We start from the raw sequence: 18,329 nt of genomic DNA on the forward strand, positions 1-18,329 counted from the left end.
AACACGAGCGCTCTGTTGCAATTGCTCTTGGCAATCGGCTGGCTGTCCTCTTCAATATGTCCATGCGTCGTGATTAACTGAAATTTTCTCTTACGAACAATACTATGCGTAAGATGTTATTGTGAATACAGCCCCCGTAGCCGTGCACGGTTCAGCCGCAGTGCTACAGTGGCTAGAATAGTAGCAGTGCGATGCACTCGCGCGATGGTACACGCGCCATTGTGTACGCAAAAGTAGCGAGTGAGAGCCAGGAGATTACAGCCATAAAGAAATAATCCTGAGGTAGCCTGAAGCGCACGCAAAGAAAGAAAGAAAATTCGAAGCGAAGAAAAAAAAAAAGGAATGGGTCGTCGTTGGCTACAAGGACAGACATTACTGTCGCCCTCAGAGATAAGACCAGTGGTGGGAATGCCTTCCAGCATTTTGGAGCAGCCATTGGAGCAGACAAAATCTGCTTTTGGAGCAGCTCCCCATGTGTTTGGAGCAGGCACGGACTTTTCATGAAACACATAGAGGAAGAAAATTTAGCCTAGAATTTAGCCAAGCTGCCTAGAATTAGCCAATTTAGCCTAGAACTTTAGCCAAGCTGCAAAGAAAGCCCGCGAAATAGAAAAAAAAAAGTTCCACGTGACTACCGTACTCGCGCGCCGTGATCGTGCTGCTCTCAGCCGTGGTAGCCGCCATAGCGGTGGTTTGACCGAACGAAATCAGCCGCGGCCGCGACTCGCCGGCTCCGTTGCAGCGGTAGGCCGATAAGTTGGCGGTTGTTGCTTGGCCCGCGCCGGCTAAAACTTGCACCGTCACGAGCGCCAACTGGCTGACACGGGCCAAGACACGACCGCCAACTTATCGGCCTACCGCTGCAACTAGATGTGACGAAGCCGGCGAGTCGCAGCCGCAGCTGATTTCGTTCGCTCAAACCACGGCTGACAGCAGCACAATCGCGGCGCGCGAAAGCGCTAGTCACGTGTTTTTTTTTTTTTCGTATTTCTCGGGCTTTTTTGCAGCTCGGAATAAATGGTACACGTGAGACTTTCTTTCTCGCAAATAATGCAATGGGGGTTTGTGAAGACGCTCTCGAACTTTGCAAATCCCACTTCTTGCCTAAAGTCAATGTTTAGCAATTGAGTTAAATTATCCTAATTAACAAATTATTTACAAAAATATATATGTAGTGCGCAAGGTGGCTGTCAGCAATATGTAAATGATTGCACTCAACTGCCTCTAATATTGCATTTTTTAACCCTTGGCCCAAGTTACCTGGGACACACACACACACACACACACACACACACACACACACACACACACACACACACACACATATATATATATATATTGTAGCGAAGCGTTGGAAGCCTCTAATGGGTCGCCCTCTCGAGCGCTTACTAGTGGGTCGTCCTCTTCCGCTCTTCTGGGACAGCACGCTCCTCGCGCTCAGAGTCGGCACCCCGCCTTGACTGTCGCAGTCGTTTATCGTCGCCGAGTGCCCGCTAATAAACGTCTTTATAATTTGGTGGAGGGTGCTGGGCTTTCACAACAACTTCGCCCCTCATTCGATGCCCCTGGCTCTTCGATCCCGTACCCTGCCGCCTACGATGCCTCAAGACGCCTCCCAGCAAACGGCCCCGCCTACACCGACCTCCTGCCCAGGTGTGCCTCGTATCCGCGACCCTCCGGTCTTCACTGGCGCAGATGGCACCGACGTGGAGGACTGGCTCGCGATTTACGAGCGCGTGAGTGTCCCCAATAAATGGGACGAGGCAGGAAAGCTGACTAACCTCGTTTTCTACGTCGCGGGTGTGGCGGGCTTGTGGTACAACAACCACGCATCAGATTTTACAACGTGGTCCGACTTCAAGACCGCCATTATCAATGTGTTTGGCCGCCCTGCCGTTCGTAAGCTGCAGGCCGAACAGCGCTTACGTGAACGCGCTCAGCAGGCCGGTGAATCATTCACCAGTTACATTGAAGACGTCCTCGATTTCTGTAAGAAAGCCGACGCCACCATGTCCGAATCAGACAAGATCCGGCACATCATGAAAGGCATCGACGACGACGCCTTCACCATGCTGCTCGCCAAGAACCCCAGCACAGTGGCTGAGGTCATAACGCTCTGCCAAAGCTATGAGGAGCTGCGCCGGCAGCGATCGATGACCCGTCGCTCTCCATCACGCGACGCCGAGCTCGCTGGCTTGTCGACCATATCCGACCACTCCGCGTTGCTCGCAGAGATGAAGACATTCGTGCGCGAGGAAATCGCGCGCCAATTCTCTCTGCTGGACTTTGCTCGCCCGCAGTACGTCCAACAGCCGTCGACCACCCTTCTGCCTCCGCTCCGTCGAGCAATTGAGCAAGAAATCGCAGAGGTCATGCCCGAGTACCACCAGCACCATACGGCTCCTGCACCCTTGAGTTACGCCCAAGTGGTCGCAAGAACGCCCCCAGCAATCCCTACGGCTGCCCCACACATTTACGCCGAAGCCTCCGCTCGACCTCATTCTTTCGAAGCGGATGTGCCGGTAACCTGCGCCGACGTCACGCACAGGCCACGACTGCAGCCCACCGTCCAGTCCTATCAGTTGCCGCCCCGTCAATCCCGTCCTGCACCATGGGCGGGCCCTGCCCCAGCGAACCGATGGCGCACACCTGACAACCGCCCCATATGCTTCGCATGCGGTTACGCCGGCCACGTGGCGCGGTATTGCAATCGCGTGCAGCCGCCTAGAGTCGCGTCGCCTGCCACCAGCCCGGCGAACCGCCCATATTACGACCCACCTACGCCACTGTCGCCGACGTCTCGCCTCGCTCCATCTACCCGCCGTTCCCCGTCACCACGACGCCGCTCGCTGTCACCGATGCGGCCACGTCTGGTCCCACGAGACCAGGAAAACTAGTCGTCGCAGTCCACGAGGCAAGGGCTGCGATGCTGTCGAACTGCGAAAGCCCTCAGCGAAGCCCATCGAACGTGATAGACGTGTTTGTGGACGGTGTTCGTGCATCTGCCCTTATCGACACTGGAGCCGCCGTATCCGTTATGGACGCAAAGCTCAGCCGAATACTGCGAAAAGTGACGACGCCACTTTCTGGGCTCTCCCTCCGTACAGCCAGCGCCCAAAGCATTCACCCTACAGCGGTATGCACAGCCCGCGTCATGATTAAGGACGCTATGTACGCCGTCGAATTGATCATAATTCCTGCATGCTCTCACGACGTCATCCTCGGATGGGATTTTCTCTCCCGCCACGACGCCGTAATTCATTGCGCACCCGCCGAAATAGAGCTCTCACCATTCTCTAATTTGACGCCGGCAGACAGTCCATCGGCTGCGAGCAAGATACTCGTCAAAGACGACATAAAAGTGCCTGCAAACTCGTCAACGGCGGTGTCAGTCTACTGCGCCAGCCTATCCGACACCGTTGCACTCCTCTCGCCATATGACCGTGTTTGCACGAGGAAAGGCTTGCTGGTGCCTTTCGCGACCGTTCAACTCACCCAGGGCAGCACCTCTATTTATGTAATCAACCCCTCCCCGTACAGTGTTACCTTGGTGCGAGGGGAATGTCTGGGCAGCGTAGAACCCCTCGAAGACGCACAAGTTATGGACGAGCCCGATGATTCGCACGGCCGAAGTTCGAGCACGCTCAGTGCTGTTTCGACGTCTGGTTCATCACACGCTGACGTATTTGGTTCCTCCATAGCTGACAACCTTACGCAGGTCCAGCGTTCCCAGCTTTTGGACCTGTTGGAAGAATTTCGCCCTTCTTTCGATGTCGCTCAAACTTTTCTCGGCCGCACGTCGGCCGTTACGCATGGCATCGACACTGGCGACCACCTGCCACTGCGGCAACGTCCATATCGCGTATCTCCTGCCGAACGCCGTGTAATCACCGAGCAAGTCGACGACATGCTTCGACGTGATGTCATTCGACCCTCTAACAGCCCCTGGGCGTCTCCTGTCGTTCTTGTTGCGAAGAAGGACGGTTCTGTGCGGTTCTGTGTGGACTACCGACGACTCAACAAGATCACTCGTAAGGACGTGTATCCACTGCCGCGAATAGACGACGCGATTGACAGCTTGCAAGGCGCCGAATTCTTTTCATCTCTCGATTTGCGCTCAGGGTACTGGCAAGTACCTATGGCTGATGACGCTCGACCGAAGACCGCCTTTATCACGCCCGACGGCCTGTACGAATTTAACGTCATGCCGTTTGGGCTGTGTAATGCGCCCGCCACCTTTGAGCGCATGATGGATACCGTTCTGCGCAACCTGAAATGGCACACGTGCTTGTGCTACCTCGACGACGTCGTCGTGTTTGCTCCGGACTTCTCCACGCATCTTCAACGCCTACGGCATGTTTTGACGCGTTTGAGCGACGCCGGTCTGCAACTGAATCTAAAGAAGTGCCGGTTTGCAGCACGGCAGCTGACAATCCTCGGCTACGTCGTGTCCAAGGACGGAATTCTTCCTGATCCCGCCAAGCTTCGGGCCGTGACTGAGTTCCCCAAACCTACGTCCGTCAAAGAACTGCGCAGTTTCGTAGGACTGTGTTCCTACTTTCGGCGCTTCATTCGAAATTTCGCGACTATCATATCGCCACTGACGAAGCTTCTCGGAAGTAACGGGCCCCTCCATTCGTGGTCGTTGGAGTGCGACGACGCTTTCGCAAAGCTCCGTCGTTTGTTGACGTCGCCTCCCATACTACGCCACTACGACCCTGCGGCCCCTACAGAGGTACACACAGACGCTAGCGGTGTTGGCCTTGGCGCTGTCCTTGCGCAGCGCAAACCAGGGTTCCCTGAATATGTCGTGGCATATGCAAGTCGTACGCTTACTAAAGCCGAGACCAATTACACCGTCACCGAAAAGGAATGCCTGGCGATCATCTGGGCCCTTACGAAATTCCGACCTTATTTGTATGGTCGCCCATTTGATGTCATCACCGACCATCATGCACTATGCTGGTTGTCGTCATTGAAGGATCCCTCAGGCCGCCTCGCCCGCTGGGCACTTCGCCTACAGGACTACGATATCCGCGTGCTGTACCGCAACGGACGCCAGCATGCTGACGCCGACGCACTCTCGCGCTCCCCCTTGCCTGACGACAATACTTCCAGCTCATTGTCTCACAATGCCGTTTCGTCTATCGACATTCAAACCATCGCCACTGAACAGCGCAAGGATCACTGGATTGCCTCACTGATAGCCTTGCTGAGTGATCCATCGGCGACACCATCCACTCGCGCATTGCGTCGTCAAGCGCACCATTTCGCCGTTCGCGACGACCTCCTCCACCGACGCAATTACGGCGACGGCCGCCAGTGGCTACTCGTAATACCCCGCAGTCTGCGTTCTGACATATGCGAGTCGTTCCACTCTGACCCGCAGTGTGCACACTCTGGGGTATCGAAAACCTACCACCGCATTCGCCAACGGTACTTTTGGCGAGGGATGTACCGCTACGTGCAGAAGTTCGTTCGCTCCTGCATCGATTGTCAGCGCCGCAAAACTTCAACGCACCTGTCGCCGGCAGGTCTGCAACCTCTACCTTGCCCTGACCGGCCGTTTGGGCGCGTTGGCATCGATTTGTATGGACCACTTCCTCTAACGTCGGCTGGTAACCGCTGGGTCATCGTCGCTGTTGACCACCTTACGCGATACGCCGAAACTGCCGCCCTCCCAGCGGCTACAGCGCGCGATGTTGCCTCCTTCCTGCTGCACCGATTCATGCTGCGCCACGGTCCACCCCAGGAGCTGCTCAGCGATCGAGGTCGTGTCTTCTTGTCCGAAGTCGTCGAAGCCATTCTCAAAGAGTGCAACGTTGTTCACCGGAAAACTACTGCTTACCACCCGCAGACGAATGGCCTCACCGAACGCTTTAACCGCACGCTCGGCGACATGCTCTCGATGTACGTCGCCGCCGATCACACAAATTGGGATGCCATTCTGCCTTTTGTCACCTACGCCTATAATACCGCCCCGCAGAGCACTACTGGTTTCTCGCCCTTTTTCTTATTGTACGGCAGGCACCCGTCGCACACGATCGACACAATCCTTCCCTACAAGCCGGACCCGTCTGAGTGTGCGCCTATTTCTGCCACAGCAAGACTCGCTGAGGAGTGTCGGGAGCTTGCCAAGACATTTACTACGAATGACCAAGAGCGGCAGAAGAGCATTCGCGGGGACACCACCACTTCTGCGCCCACGTTCCTCCCTGGAGCACTCGTGTGGCTCTCGGTCCCTACCACTGCACCTGGCCTCTCTTCAAAACTACTGCCGAAATACGACGGCCCCTACCGTGTCGTCGAACGCACGTCCCCGGTCAACTACGTGATCGAACCCCTTGAACCATCTTCGGACATGCGTCGTCGAGGGCGCGACATTGTCAACGTGGAGCGCCTGAAACCCTACCATGACCCGCTCATAGTGACAAGCAGTTAGGTCGCCAGGCGGCTCCCTTTTCGTACCCGGGGTAATTGTAGCGAAGCGTTGGAAGCCTCTAATGGGTCGCCCTCTCGAGCGCTTACTAGTGGGTCGTCCTCTTCCGCTCTTCTGGGACAGCACGCTCCTCGCGCTCAGAGTCGGCACCCCGCCTTGACTGTCGCAGTCGTTTATCGTCGCCGAGTGCCCGCTAATAAACGTCTTTATAATATATATATATATATATATATATATATATATATATATATATATATATATATATATATATATATATATATATATATATATATATATATATATATATATAGTTACACTGCGTGCCACGGTAACGTTTTACGCAATAAAAGTTTACTGCGCTGCTAAACTTGCTGACGCCACAGTGTCTTCCGCCTTTTCGAGAAGTGCGGAAATAGGTTGATAAATGATTCCTACTTCCGCGCGATTGCAGCGATGCAAGCATAGGGAAAGAACGAATGTGAGGTGGCGGCCACCGACGACCGCGCCAGTGTGACGTATCGCTGACAACCCTGTCGCAATAAGTATATTCACCTAAATTCTCGGGCATGCCTGGCATTTAGCCGCCGATCTTTGCTGCTCGTTGCGCCGGACCGCGTTCACACGGGCACCGCTTTGTAGAAACGAAAGCAGCTCGCTGTTGCGGAGTTGATCGTTGCGGATCGTGCACACAGAAACCACGCTACACTCACGCCATTACGATAAACGCACGCGTACTGCATATCAAGCGTAGCTCTGTCGTAACCATAATGCACGCTTTTATTGGGCGACAACACAAACGCACCTCCGTCCGCTGCCAGGACCGCTAGAGCATCAGCATCGAGGAGTGCGCATCGCTTGCAGAAAGCGAAGGTTGTGGCGCGGTTGCAGTGCTGCTAGGGTTGCTAGGGTAGCTAGGGTGCCAGTGCTGCTGTACCGTTGCCACTGATACCACTGATATTGAATTGGATTGCGTCGGCTGTCACGACGGCTGGAACGCTAGTGGCACCATTAACAAATGCAGCAGCTCAAGATGGCGACCACGACGTACATCCATTCACGACGCAGCGCTGTCCACGTAACATTAGTTTCGGTTCCTAAAACCACGTTCTGGCGCAGCAATGGCGCAAATTAGGCAAAAAAGACCCTTTTGGAGCAGTGTGGAGCAGAAATTGCCAGTTGGCGCAGATTGGCGCAATTGGCGCAGGTTTCCCACCACTGTAAGACGGACACGGCGTAAGTCTTGGTATCTCCTTCTCCAGGGGCTACTACGTCTTTAAAAAAAAAAAAAAAAGAACTTGTGTGTCGATATATCGGTCCATCGTGAAGCGCCGCTTGCGGCCTGAATGTCCAACGAGACGGAATGTACAACGAGACTGAATGTCCAATAGTGGACATTCAGTCTCGTTGGACATTTCGTCTCGTTGGACATTCCGTCTCGGTTGGACATTCAGTCTCGTTGGACATACAGTCTCTTTGGACATTCCGTCTCGGTGGACATTCAGTCTCGGTCGGACATTCCGTCTCGTTGGACATTCCGTCCCGGTCACAAATTTCACTTTTCCGTTTTCGTTCCACACATCCCAATATTCGCTGTGAAAATTTTCCGAATGTGCCCTAACATTTGCGACGTGCGTGAAAATTCGTTTCGTGATAGGACGTGGCGCTGAGACTGCGTATTACGCACGGCAAGGATATATATATATATATATATATATATATATATATATATATATATATATATATATATATATATATATATAGAGAGAGAGAGAGAGAGAGAGAGAGAGAGAGAGAGAGAGAGAGAGAGACAGACAGAGAAAGCGCAAAGACACGAGGGAATAAAATAGGAAACAAGACGCAAAAAAGAAGTATTTAAAAAAAAAGAATATTTAAAGAGCTCCCTTTTGCACCCGTTTGCTCGTGTTCATATAACTTGATGCCTTCTCAACAAATCGAGTTGTAAGTTTGCGCTTTTCATGCTTTTGTTATGTGCGTCCTCCCTAAAAATATGCACCTGTAACTTTACCACAGTTTAACAATTATGCAAAACCAAATAGCCCGGTACTTCACCTTGTTGAGTAATCGATTAGCTTTCAGTTTTTTCTCGGTAATCCGTTAGTTTTTTTAAAAAGGTAATTGTAATCGCTGACGCTCTTTCACTGTAATGCGTACAAGTCTGTTCCCGACCCAGCTTTTTTTTTTTTCACTTGAGCTTCACAGCACTAATATCGACGTTAGAAGAGTAATAGAAAAGCTCGTGTTCAGGCCGGTTCTGAAAAGTCCTCAAATTATTTTAAACATCATAAAAACGGTTTTATTGTCGCCAGCGATTACCTGTATGCTATGTGTTGTAATGAAACATTATTCACGCGAAGCACTTTGCAAAATGCGAGCAAGATTGGCTACTTCGGCAATAAGCTCAGAAAAAATGAGCAGTTCGCAGCGGATGGCCTGATGCTCTCTTGACTGCCCGGTGCAGCGGAGGTGTAGGTCACCGCTCATTGCACGTCACTCTAATGTGGTGTGACGCCACTAAAACTTTCGTTACGCTTCCTACACAGTGGCGTCGGTGTCAGTCGCGCTAGCGATGGGTCTCGATCGCGAGAATGAGCATTTATACAGACTTTGGAAGTGAATTAAAATATATTCTAAACGTTTCCTGCGTGCAATACTTCGTGCTGAGCGTCCTTGCTTACAGAGAAAGCCTACAGCAGGCTTTTTATAGCCTCAAAATTTGGTGACACCCCCTCTTTAACGGCATGGTCTTTCCTAGACCGGCCTGCAGTTCTCTTGTAGCCGAAATGCCATGACATGTTTCCATCAAGGTAGTCAAAACTAAAACTGATATCCCACACTCAGCATGCTTCATAATGATTTCGTTGTTCTGGCGCGTGAAACCCAAGAATTTAATTTTAAAGGAAAATTTCCTCCCTAGCTTCTTCAACCCGCATTCTTTAAGAGGAAAGAAGAATTGTTCTAGGGGCTCGTAGAAAGCCAACAATCAAGCCAAGGAAAGCATAGGTACGTTATTTGTTGATCTTTCTAACTGTAGTGTAATGAATATGACCTAAATTGAAAGGACTTAAATGGGACGAAAAAGCACACTTTCTTTCGGTGGGTTTCGAACCCACAACTTTCGCATTACGCGTCTGATGCTCTAACAATTAAGCTACGACGGAGGGCGCTCCCTCGTCCACTTTGTTGGGTATTTACGTGAGCTTGATCCCTGGGAGTGTTAGCAAGCGCAAATCGCCGCCGTAATTATAAGGTTGCGGGTTCGGATCCCACAGATGGAAAGGGTGTTTCTTCGTCTACTTGGATTCCTTTGCATATGGGTTATAATTATTACATCGAAGTTAAAAAAAGCAACAAATAATGTCCACAATGTTTTATTTGGCTTAATTGGCTGTTGGTTTTCTAACAAATAACTGAGTCTCTCGAACTATTCTTCTTTCGCACTTTCAAGCAAGGGATTCGTCCTGCCTCGTGACGCTTTCTGGCAAAAATAGTGTTTCACACTCGCCGCCTTAGCTACGAGTGGCGCTGGTAACACTCTCAGGGATTAAACGCAGATAGATACCGCACAGAGTGGACGAGGGAGCGCCCTCTCTCGTAATCCTTTAAGGGGCTGTGATGTCCGATTTATGACAGAGATAAACAGGAACAGCAAAGTATGCAAACAAACAAACTAAAGCAATAAAGTAACATATTCAACATACATATGAAAACTAAAAATACAAAATATAAATAAAACTAACAAAACTTGAAATTATGGTAAATGCAGGAAAGCGAATACGGAAACAAAAATACGACGCCCGACGCCACAGGCAGTCAATATTTGGAAAACACACAAAAAAAAAACGCGATCTTCCGTTAGGCTATCTTAACCCAATGAATCAGTTGTCTGAGAAATTTCAAACGAGGACACGTTTATCTCTTCTAAATTGGACATTCCGTCTCGTTGGACATTCAGTCTCGTTGGACATTCCGTCTCGGTTGTACATTCCGTCTCGTTGGACATTCCGTCTCGTTGTACATTCCGTCTCGGTTGGACATTCAGTCTCGTTGGACATTCAGTCTCGTTGGACATTCAGTCTATAAACGACGGAGCCGGAAACATCCGGGCGTTTAATCTGCATATAGTATACACAATGCCTCAACGCACCGACAAACATGGGCTATGATATTGCAGTCGTCTTCATTTCTCTGAGCAATGCACGTCCTCGGCGGTATTGATGCGGCGGTCCTCGACGCTCGGGACCTGCAAGCGTCCGAATGCGCTTGCTCGAGAGGGTGATGAGACGATAGTTCATATACTTTAAATGGTCAATCCTTCTTGAAACTGTTTGAAATCGACTTTAAACGACTATAAAGCCCCATGTGCTGTATAGAACGTTCAGTAATCCTGCATGTAGGCGCATATAATTGCTTTGCTTCCAAAGTTCGAGAGGCAATAGTGACTGTTCCCCAAGAAGAAGATTTCATTCCGGAAGTTCAACAGGGCTCTGAACTGCTCACTCCGAGCCCTTCGTTTGGCGCGCGAATGACCGTTCGAACCGTGTGTTATTTCCATATGCCGCGCGTATGGCACGCAGAGTCGCGCCCACACAGTAACCACGAGTGGGCGATCGCTACTATTCTCGTCAATGAGGCAGACGACGACCCGCTCTGTGGACCTTCACTCCGGCCCTCGAAGAGATAAGGCGGCCGCGATACGCTCTCCAAATAGCCGCGCGGCGTACGCCTTCGATCCAACCGGACCGCAAATGGCTTGCGCGCCGACGGCGGTCCCTTCCAACTTCGCCGGCGCACAGCAAGTGTCATTCGATGGGGAGAGACGCCGGGCATCTGTTCTCAATCTCGGGTCGTCGTCGCCTGCTAGCCGGTCTATGGCAACGGCCGTCTCACAGCAGTAGTCACTTCCAAAGCAATGTTGAGCCTTGATTGATCCCGATCCTCGCCACTACTGGTGGGCAGCCGGGGCACAGCAGCGTGGGGTGTGCCGCAGATGGCGGATATAGCGCCATAGGGGGTAAATAAGACCAACAATGAAAAACAGGCAACGAACTCGTCGTAATGGCCGCTTCGTGAGGTCTACGCTCACGTTCCGGGGTTGCCAATGCGGAGGGAATCACTCAGGGTTACTTCGTCATGTATATACCATGTTACCACCATAGGCGTAGCCAGGGGAGTGCGAACCCCACCCTAGATTTTTCAATTTTGCATGAATATACATACACACAAAAAAAACTCCCTCACGGACGTGCATAAAATATAGATAACCTGAAATTCTTTAACGCTGAGATAGGCCACGACTGGCACGAAACATTTGAGAATAGCGAAAAACGAAAATGAAACGCTGGCAAATATGAACGGGCCCTTCATACCAACGTCTATAGATATTTTGCTGCACACGGCGTATGTGTTAGCCTTGAATTCCCTCGACGACTGCGGATCGTTGACCGCGCCGTCCCCTTCGCGCATAAAAAAAAAGCAAGAAAAAAAGAAAGAAAGAAAGAAAGAAAGAAAGAAAGAAAGAAAGAAAGAAAGAAAAGGGAAGCGTAACACCTCTAGCGGCGCTGCATGTTCCGATCGCATGGCGAGGCGAGAACGACGTAACGCCAATCGCACGACAGGCAGACAACGGTGCCAGCACGTCGCACGCATACCGCGCCGCCGGAGGTCGACCTCTGGACCCAGTCAAGACCCCCTCGCGCAAAGAGGCCGGATGGCGCGCCATAGCGACAAAGAGAACGAAAAGACGAGCGTTATCGCCCAACACCTTTCCTTTCTCCTTCTCTCTCTCTCTTTGTTTTATATATATATTATTGTGAAGAGCCCGCCGCTAGCACACCCACGCTTTTTCCGTTGGAGCCACGCCTGTTTTTATCGCCGTCCTGGTGTTGGATTACGTCCCGCCTGCAGGCTCTAGCGTGTTCGCCGTCCTCCGAGCAAAGGGTGATTTTTAGGACCAATACGGGAGGAGAAAGCGAAGCTGTAATCAAAGCGACAACGGGTCAGTACAAAGCTTTTAAAATGACTGCCGCTGTGCTCCGCACAGCGCTGAAACCTCAGCGTATTCTCATTATTTGCCTGCCTGTCCTTCGCCTTCTCAGAAATGTGCTCGATATGTATACGCCATGAAGGCCACTAAAAGGCACCGTAACCTAATACAGAGTTTTAGTGCCTGTGCCCCAAAGCTACTTGCGTACTCTGGCCCTTCTGTGTATTCGGCTTGGCTGGCGAACAGAAAAAAGCTGGGGGAGTACATCAGAACGCAAGAACGAGGGGACGCAATGACTACAGCATATGCCCAGAGAGAGAGAGAGAGAGAAGGGAGGATAGACAGGGAGGTGCGGTTTGCTACCCTGCACAGTAGGGAACGGGTAAACAAGCGAAATGAGATAGAAGGAGCGAGAGAGTGAGCAGTAATCGAGCAGAACAGAGAGCTAGTTCGCTCGCATCAGTCAGTATGCCTCGACGTGCGCGAGGGTAAACGAGGACCACAACACCCGCGTCTCAAGGAAGACTCGTCGTCGCCGTAGAATGAGAAGCCAAGCGAAGGAAAGCGAGGTCATCCGGCTGCGCCCGTACAGCCAAACACAACAGGTTTCCCTCGAACCGCACGGAACGCCGCCTGCACACCCGCCGCTTGATTTGCTGTCGTTTGCTTTCGCGAGGTTCGGGCAGAAGCGGCTCCCCACCGCCTCACCTGCGCCTGGTCGACTGCTGGCAAGGCCCCCTCGACATTTCTTTTTTTTTTTTTTTCAGCGTCCGCCCTTCCCGACCGTTTAGCCACGGTCGCAGACTCTACATTCCTCAGGTGTTTCTTTTTCTGTGATTTTTTCGCAAAAGGAAGCCTTGAAACGTGCTTTTAAAAACACGTCTCGACAGGGAAAGCGACGAGGACGTAGCTCAGCTTTTCTCGGCCTGGGAGATATTCAGATCATCCGACGGACAGCTGAATCATAATCAGGCTTGACCGTTTTCGTCGCTTGACCGGTTTCGTCGGCTTATCGCGTAAAAGCGATTGCGGTGACTACGGCTCCTTACGAGCTTCTCTCGGGCGCGTGCGTGCACAAAATGTCAGCCTCACTGCGGAAAAGCCTTCGAATAGTTTTGATCCAAATCGCATCCACAGCGGCGATTGCCTTGTCTTGTTCTTGCAACGTGAGCCTAGTAACTAATTTCCTGTGATACTCGACTACTTATAATCAAATTGTGATCACCGTGCACCCATAACCTCTCTCCAGTGAAAGTTTGCTACGCACAGTCCCGAATGGAATGGGGATTAGGCGGTAGAACCTGCAATCTTTTTCTGGACAGAAGAACGCCAACAAGTAATGGATTATCTCGTCCATCAGACACTTCGAAAGCCGCTTGTCAAACCTGAATTTTCGCGCAGTGCCGAGACCACGGCACTGTTGCTCGACCCTACGCAAGAAGGATTAGCAATCTGCCCTGTGTCGTGCCAGTACACTTCAAAGTTTCGGCCGCCCGATGTGCATTGCCGCTTTGCCACATTGACTTTTTTCTTAACTAATAACAATTACTTGTTCATTTACCATGGGGGTCACTAGTTTCCCATTTGTTACGTTTTCCGCGACAATTGTTTTCTGCTTCGTCCGCAGCGCTGCAGCGAACGGTAGCCAGTGTTACGTTCTCCCGGATCACGCGATCGTTTTTTCTTGGTCCCGTTAGAAAAATGTCTAACGGTGCTGTACCGTAAGTTTACACTTACATTATAACTACCATTGTGATTCGTTTACGCCTTCATTCGCATTTGTGACTGTCCGGGATGAGCGCCCACCAGGACAAGAAATGCCCGTCCTGGAAACAGAAATCGTTAGAGCGGTAACTGCACAAGAAGGGGCAGTAAACAAAGAAGCTTCCGTAATACCAACCCACCCGTGGAATCGAAGTGGTGCTACACACAAGCGCAAAGCGGAAATGCCCGAAGCAAAGTGATACGACGGCTCGTACGCGCAACCCTGCATACATTTAGCGAATTCTATCCGCGACCTGGGAACGTCTTCTGACGCACGGGAAAAGAAGAACGCCAAAAGGCCAGGAAACTGTTCACACAGACGCCGACGGGTATGCGTCAGCCGTGGCGAACACGTGGAAGAATGCGGCGGCACGCACCGCACTGAAGAGAAGACTGTAAATCTGAATACATGCATACAAAATGACGCACGCGGGGCGCAGTCTTGAGCGTAGCCAAGCGTGTCCTCGCGAACCCACTCTTCAACCGCAGAATCTTCCGTCACGCTCGCAGACAGTGGGCCCCGGCAGGCAAGCTTGACTCGTGACGTGGAGATCTGGATCGTCGTGACGCGAAGACAGTCCCGCTCGAAATGGCTAGGCATGCTATAAACGGCAAATCTGCGGGCTGTCTCTCAAGGAAGTGGAAGCAAAACAAGCTAAGAAGAAACGCAGGCGCCGTGTGCGATTTTAGACCCTCTCTCTTAGTGCGACACGAAGGTTATTTCTTAACGGCTCTTAGCCTGAGTCGTCGCTGTCCGAATCCAGCTGAGTAACCGGCCTTCGGGACGTGAGAGACTAAAAGATGCTAATTCGAGTACGGTGCAAGAGCGGGTAAACTGTTTCGTCCAGCTGCCGAGTTGAGCTGGCTTGCGGAATAGCTAATCTAAGAGCACGACAGAAGTTCGAGGGAAGATGAAGGCTTGAAGTGATGCCGCATCTGTGACGACTGTTTTCGGTATATAAGCGGCACATCAAAGAAAAAAAAAAGAAAATAAAGAAAGAAAGACGCAGGCAAAGAACACTTATGCACCCCTTGTCGGGCGCCAATATCAAGATGACTTTATTCAGGAAGAAAAAGATTAATGAACTAGGTTGAAGTGCAGCTAACAGTAAACACGACCATCCTCCGTCCTGTAGTATGTTCCTTGTAAATTGTAATTACACGCATTGCGCCATTAATTTTCTTCAGTACGACTCACCAACCAGCTCAAGCCTAGAATCTGAGAGCAGCTTAGAACAGGCCTAATTGAAGGCTTGAAAGATTGAAGGCGCCGTAAATAAGCGTAAAGATTTTCTTTGGCTTGGCATATTCGAATAGCGTTCTGTTACGCTCTTCAAGTGTCTGCCAGCCTGTTTCATTCATCCTGCAATTCGACGCGGCGGCGCACACACGTGCTTCGAGTGTAAGCACGTCTTCGAGGTTATTTTTCATATAGTCCCGAATGTTTGATGGCACGCACCTGTCTTGACACGAGGCAATGACCTCCGCTAAAGCCTCCGCTTTGCTTTCACGCATGTCACGGGAGAGAGCTGTAAGTCGAGGAGGAGAGTGAACGGCGGCTGATCTGAATACGAGGACTGTGACGTGGACCCGAGAGGGGTGTGGCTGACATGGTTACGGCTCAAATCGACGACCGTAATTACAGATCCTCAGAGCACGTCTCGATTTCTTTCTCTTTTATTTTTTTCGTTGAACACGCGGCGTTTTTCCTGCGCAGAATTGCCGGAACGGGCAGGTGCACGTAAGGGGGCACGCCACACGATACCGTGGTGCATAACAACGCAGGGTTTTATTTTGTTTTATACACTACAACGAGGCGGAACACCTCAGAGACGCGTGACGAGGATTTCGCGCATGTCGAATAGTGCTTCGCAAAGCTTTTCAACTGAAGAAGTAACTGGAAACAAAAGCGTCTCTTCAAAAGTCAGCAATGAATCAGTAAACACGGCGCGGTACGTTAGAGGCTCATAAACAAAACTTTCCGACGCAGTGGCCCTTTGATTACTGTTATCATGGCGGCTAATCTATTTCTGACATGTTCAGTACACGAAGTCCTCAAAACGATTCGGACTTCACACAAAGAATGCTGCGGAAATGTCAAAAGAAGATATATCACGCAAAACAAACGTGGTCCTTCTAGGAGCAGATTGACTCACATTGAATACATGGACGACTAACACGGGAACGTAAAGAGCGCCAAAAATTAGGCAACGTACAGCTAGGAGGCATTAGTTCTCGAAGTTACAGGACATGCGTGCGCTCACACAACGGTTGTAAGTACATATTCTCCTTGGGCGCGCGCGTGCCGACGGCAAGGTCATCTCGAGAAAAAAGTTTTTCGCGCGGCGCCTTCGCGTGCCTCATCGATTTGAGTGTTTCTGCGTTCTTCTGATACCCTGCGTAAATACGCACGATCTCATAAAATCGGCAGTACGATGGATGGTGGTTCGATCGCACAGTCAGCGAAACACATCTGTTGAGCACCTGTCGGGTTATATACGGTGAATGGCAGATAAACACGACACAACTGCGCTCTCGAAGCTAGACGAGCCTCAGCATAGTTTTCCATGTTTGCTGTTGCACTTTACATGCGCAGAGCATTTACCAACATTCCGTCTGTTTTTGTCCCAATCTATCATATCAGCGCACGCGCAAACCGAATTCAGTATCAGTGCGACGAAAAAACTGCGCAAAGCTTGCCGCAACTCAAATGCGACCACGTCAAGCATCAAAAACTCTAGCGAGCGATACTTCGCGTTAAACAATGAATAAAAATGAACGCCGTATATTACTTACAATTTTCCGTCCCGGTTAATGATGAGCTCCACGGTGTAGCCGAAGTGCGAACCGGGCTGGCCTACGAACGTGGTCGCATGCCCCGTATCCAAATTGCTCGCCGAAACTGCACTCAAACAACAAGCACACAAGAGTAGCAGGCTTGCCGTCCATCGCCACGCTGCCATCGTGAACACAGCCGAAGAAGGTATGACCTGTTTTTGCCCGCACACTCGTCGGCCGCCGAAGCCGGTCATGAAAAGGCAGCGTCGGCTTCGCCGATCCGTAAATTCTCCCAGGTCGCACAAGAGTTTGTTGCGCCGACGACCAACTGTTGACAACCACTTGTTGAGCTACGCGTTAACACGCTACGTTGTTGGACGGCGCGCGCAAGGTCTGTTCTACTGACGCTGTCCCAGCAAGCGAGCCGATCCTCGTGCGAAACAACGCGCCTACGCCCGGCAAAACCGACGGACAGCGCGGACAGTGGTGGTGAGTGAGTCGGCCCAACACGGGAACTCCGGCGGCAGCGGCAAGCGGCGGCGCCGTCTCTCTCCTCTACTCGACCAGTCAGCCCGCAGCTTTTTGCACGCTCAAACGCGCACTCACCTCTCGATCTTTTTTTCTTTTCTCTCTCTCTCTTTCTCCGCGTGTACAAGTGACTCGAGAACGCGGGAGAAGCGAGGAGGAGACTGCGAAGAGAGCTGCTCCCTACGTCACCTTTTATGATGACGTCCCGGGTGACGCACGTACGCGCATGCGCCGTTGCGTTACGCGCAGAGATGCCGACGGCCGGATTCGCGCGCGCGCGCGCGCATGCCGATGACTACATCCCATGCTGCGGACGGCGTGCGTGAAACAACGGATGCCGGTAGTATTCCAGTAAACCGTAGTCGTAGCTAGCACCACAGAGGCTGCGGCTACAACTACATAGGAAAATGATATACGCTTCTAAAAAAGGTTTATTCGTCAACGTTTCGATCGGATAACGATCTTTATTATCGATATATATATATATATATATATATATATATATATATATATATATATATATATATATATATATATATATATATATATATATATATATATATATATGTGTGTGTGTGTGTGTGTGTGTGTGTGTGTGTGTGTGTGTGTGTGTGTGTGTGTGTGTGTGTGTGTGTGTGTGTGTGTGTGGTGGGCACATCTCCAACTCTGGTGACGCTGCTAAGATCTGGCGCTTCTTATTTGTCATTCCGTCTTCCCTGCGTTTCACTAAAGTACTTCCGCAGGCTGCCATACAGGAAAGAGGGCTAGCCGCATTGCCAGTTCCTTCCCAGTGTTTATGGAAATCGTTATGTTGCT

The 18,329-nt window shown here is 51.0% G+C and overlaps 1 protein-coding gene across 1 annotated transcript in view; it reads right to left on the reverse strand.

Moving 5' to 3' along the window:
* Positions 1-17,550, reverse strand: part of LOC119387982 (integrin alpha-9) — an 80,159-nt gene extending 62,609 nt beyond the window's left edge. The window contains exon 1 of the mRNA XM_037655576.2: positions 17,004-17,550. Within this exon, the coding sequence (XP_037511504.1) occupies positions 17,004-17,239 (236 nt within the window). The 5' untranslated portion in view covers positions 17,240-17,550. The remainder of the gene's footprint in view (positions 1-17,003) is intronic.
* Positions 17,551-18,329: the final 779 nt, after the last annotated feature.

Source organism: Rhipicephalus sanguineus, chromosome 3 (genome assembly GCF_013339695.2).
Source record: "Rhipicephalus sanguineus isolate Rsan-2018 chromosome 3, BIME_Rsan_1.4, whole genome shotgun sequence".
Taxonomy (NCBI): domain Eukaryota; kingdom Metazoa; phylum Arthropoda; class Arachnida; order Ixodida; family Ixodidae; genus Rhipicephalus; species Rhipicephalus sanguineus.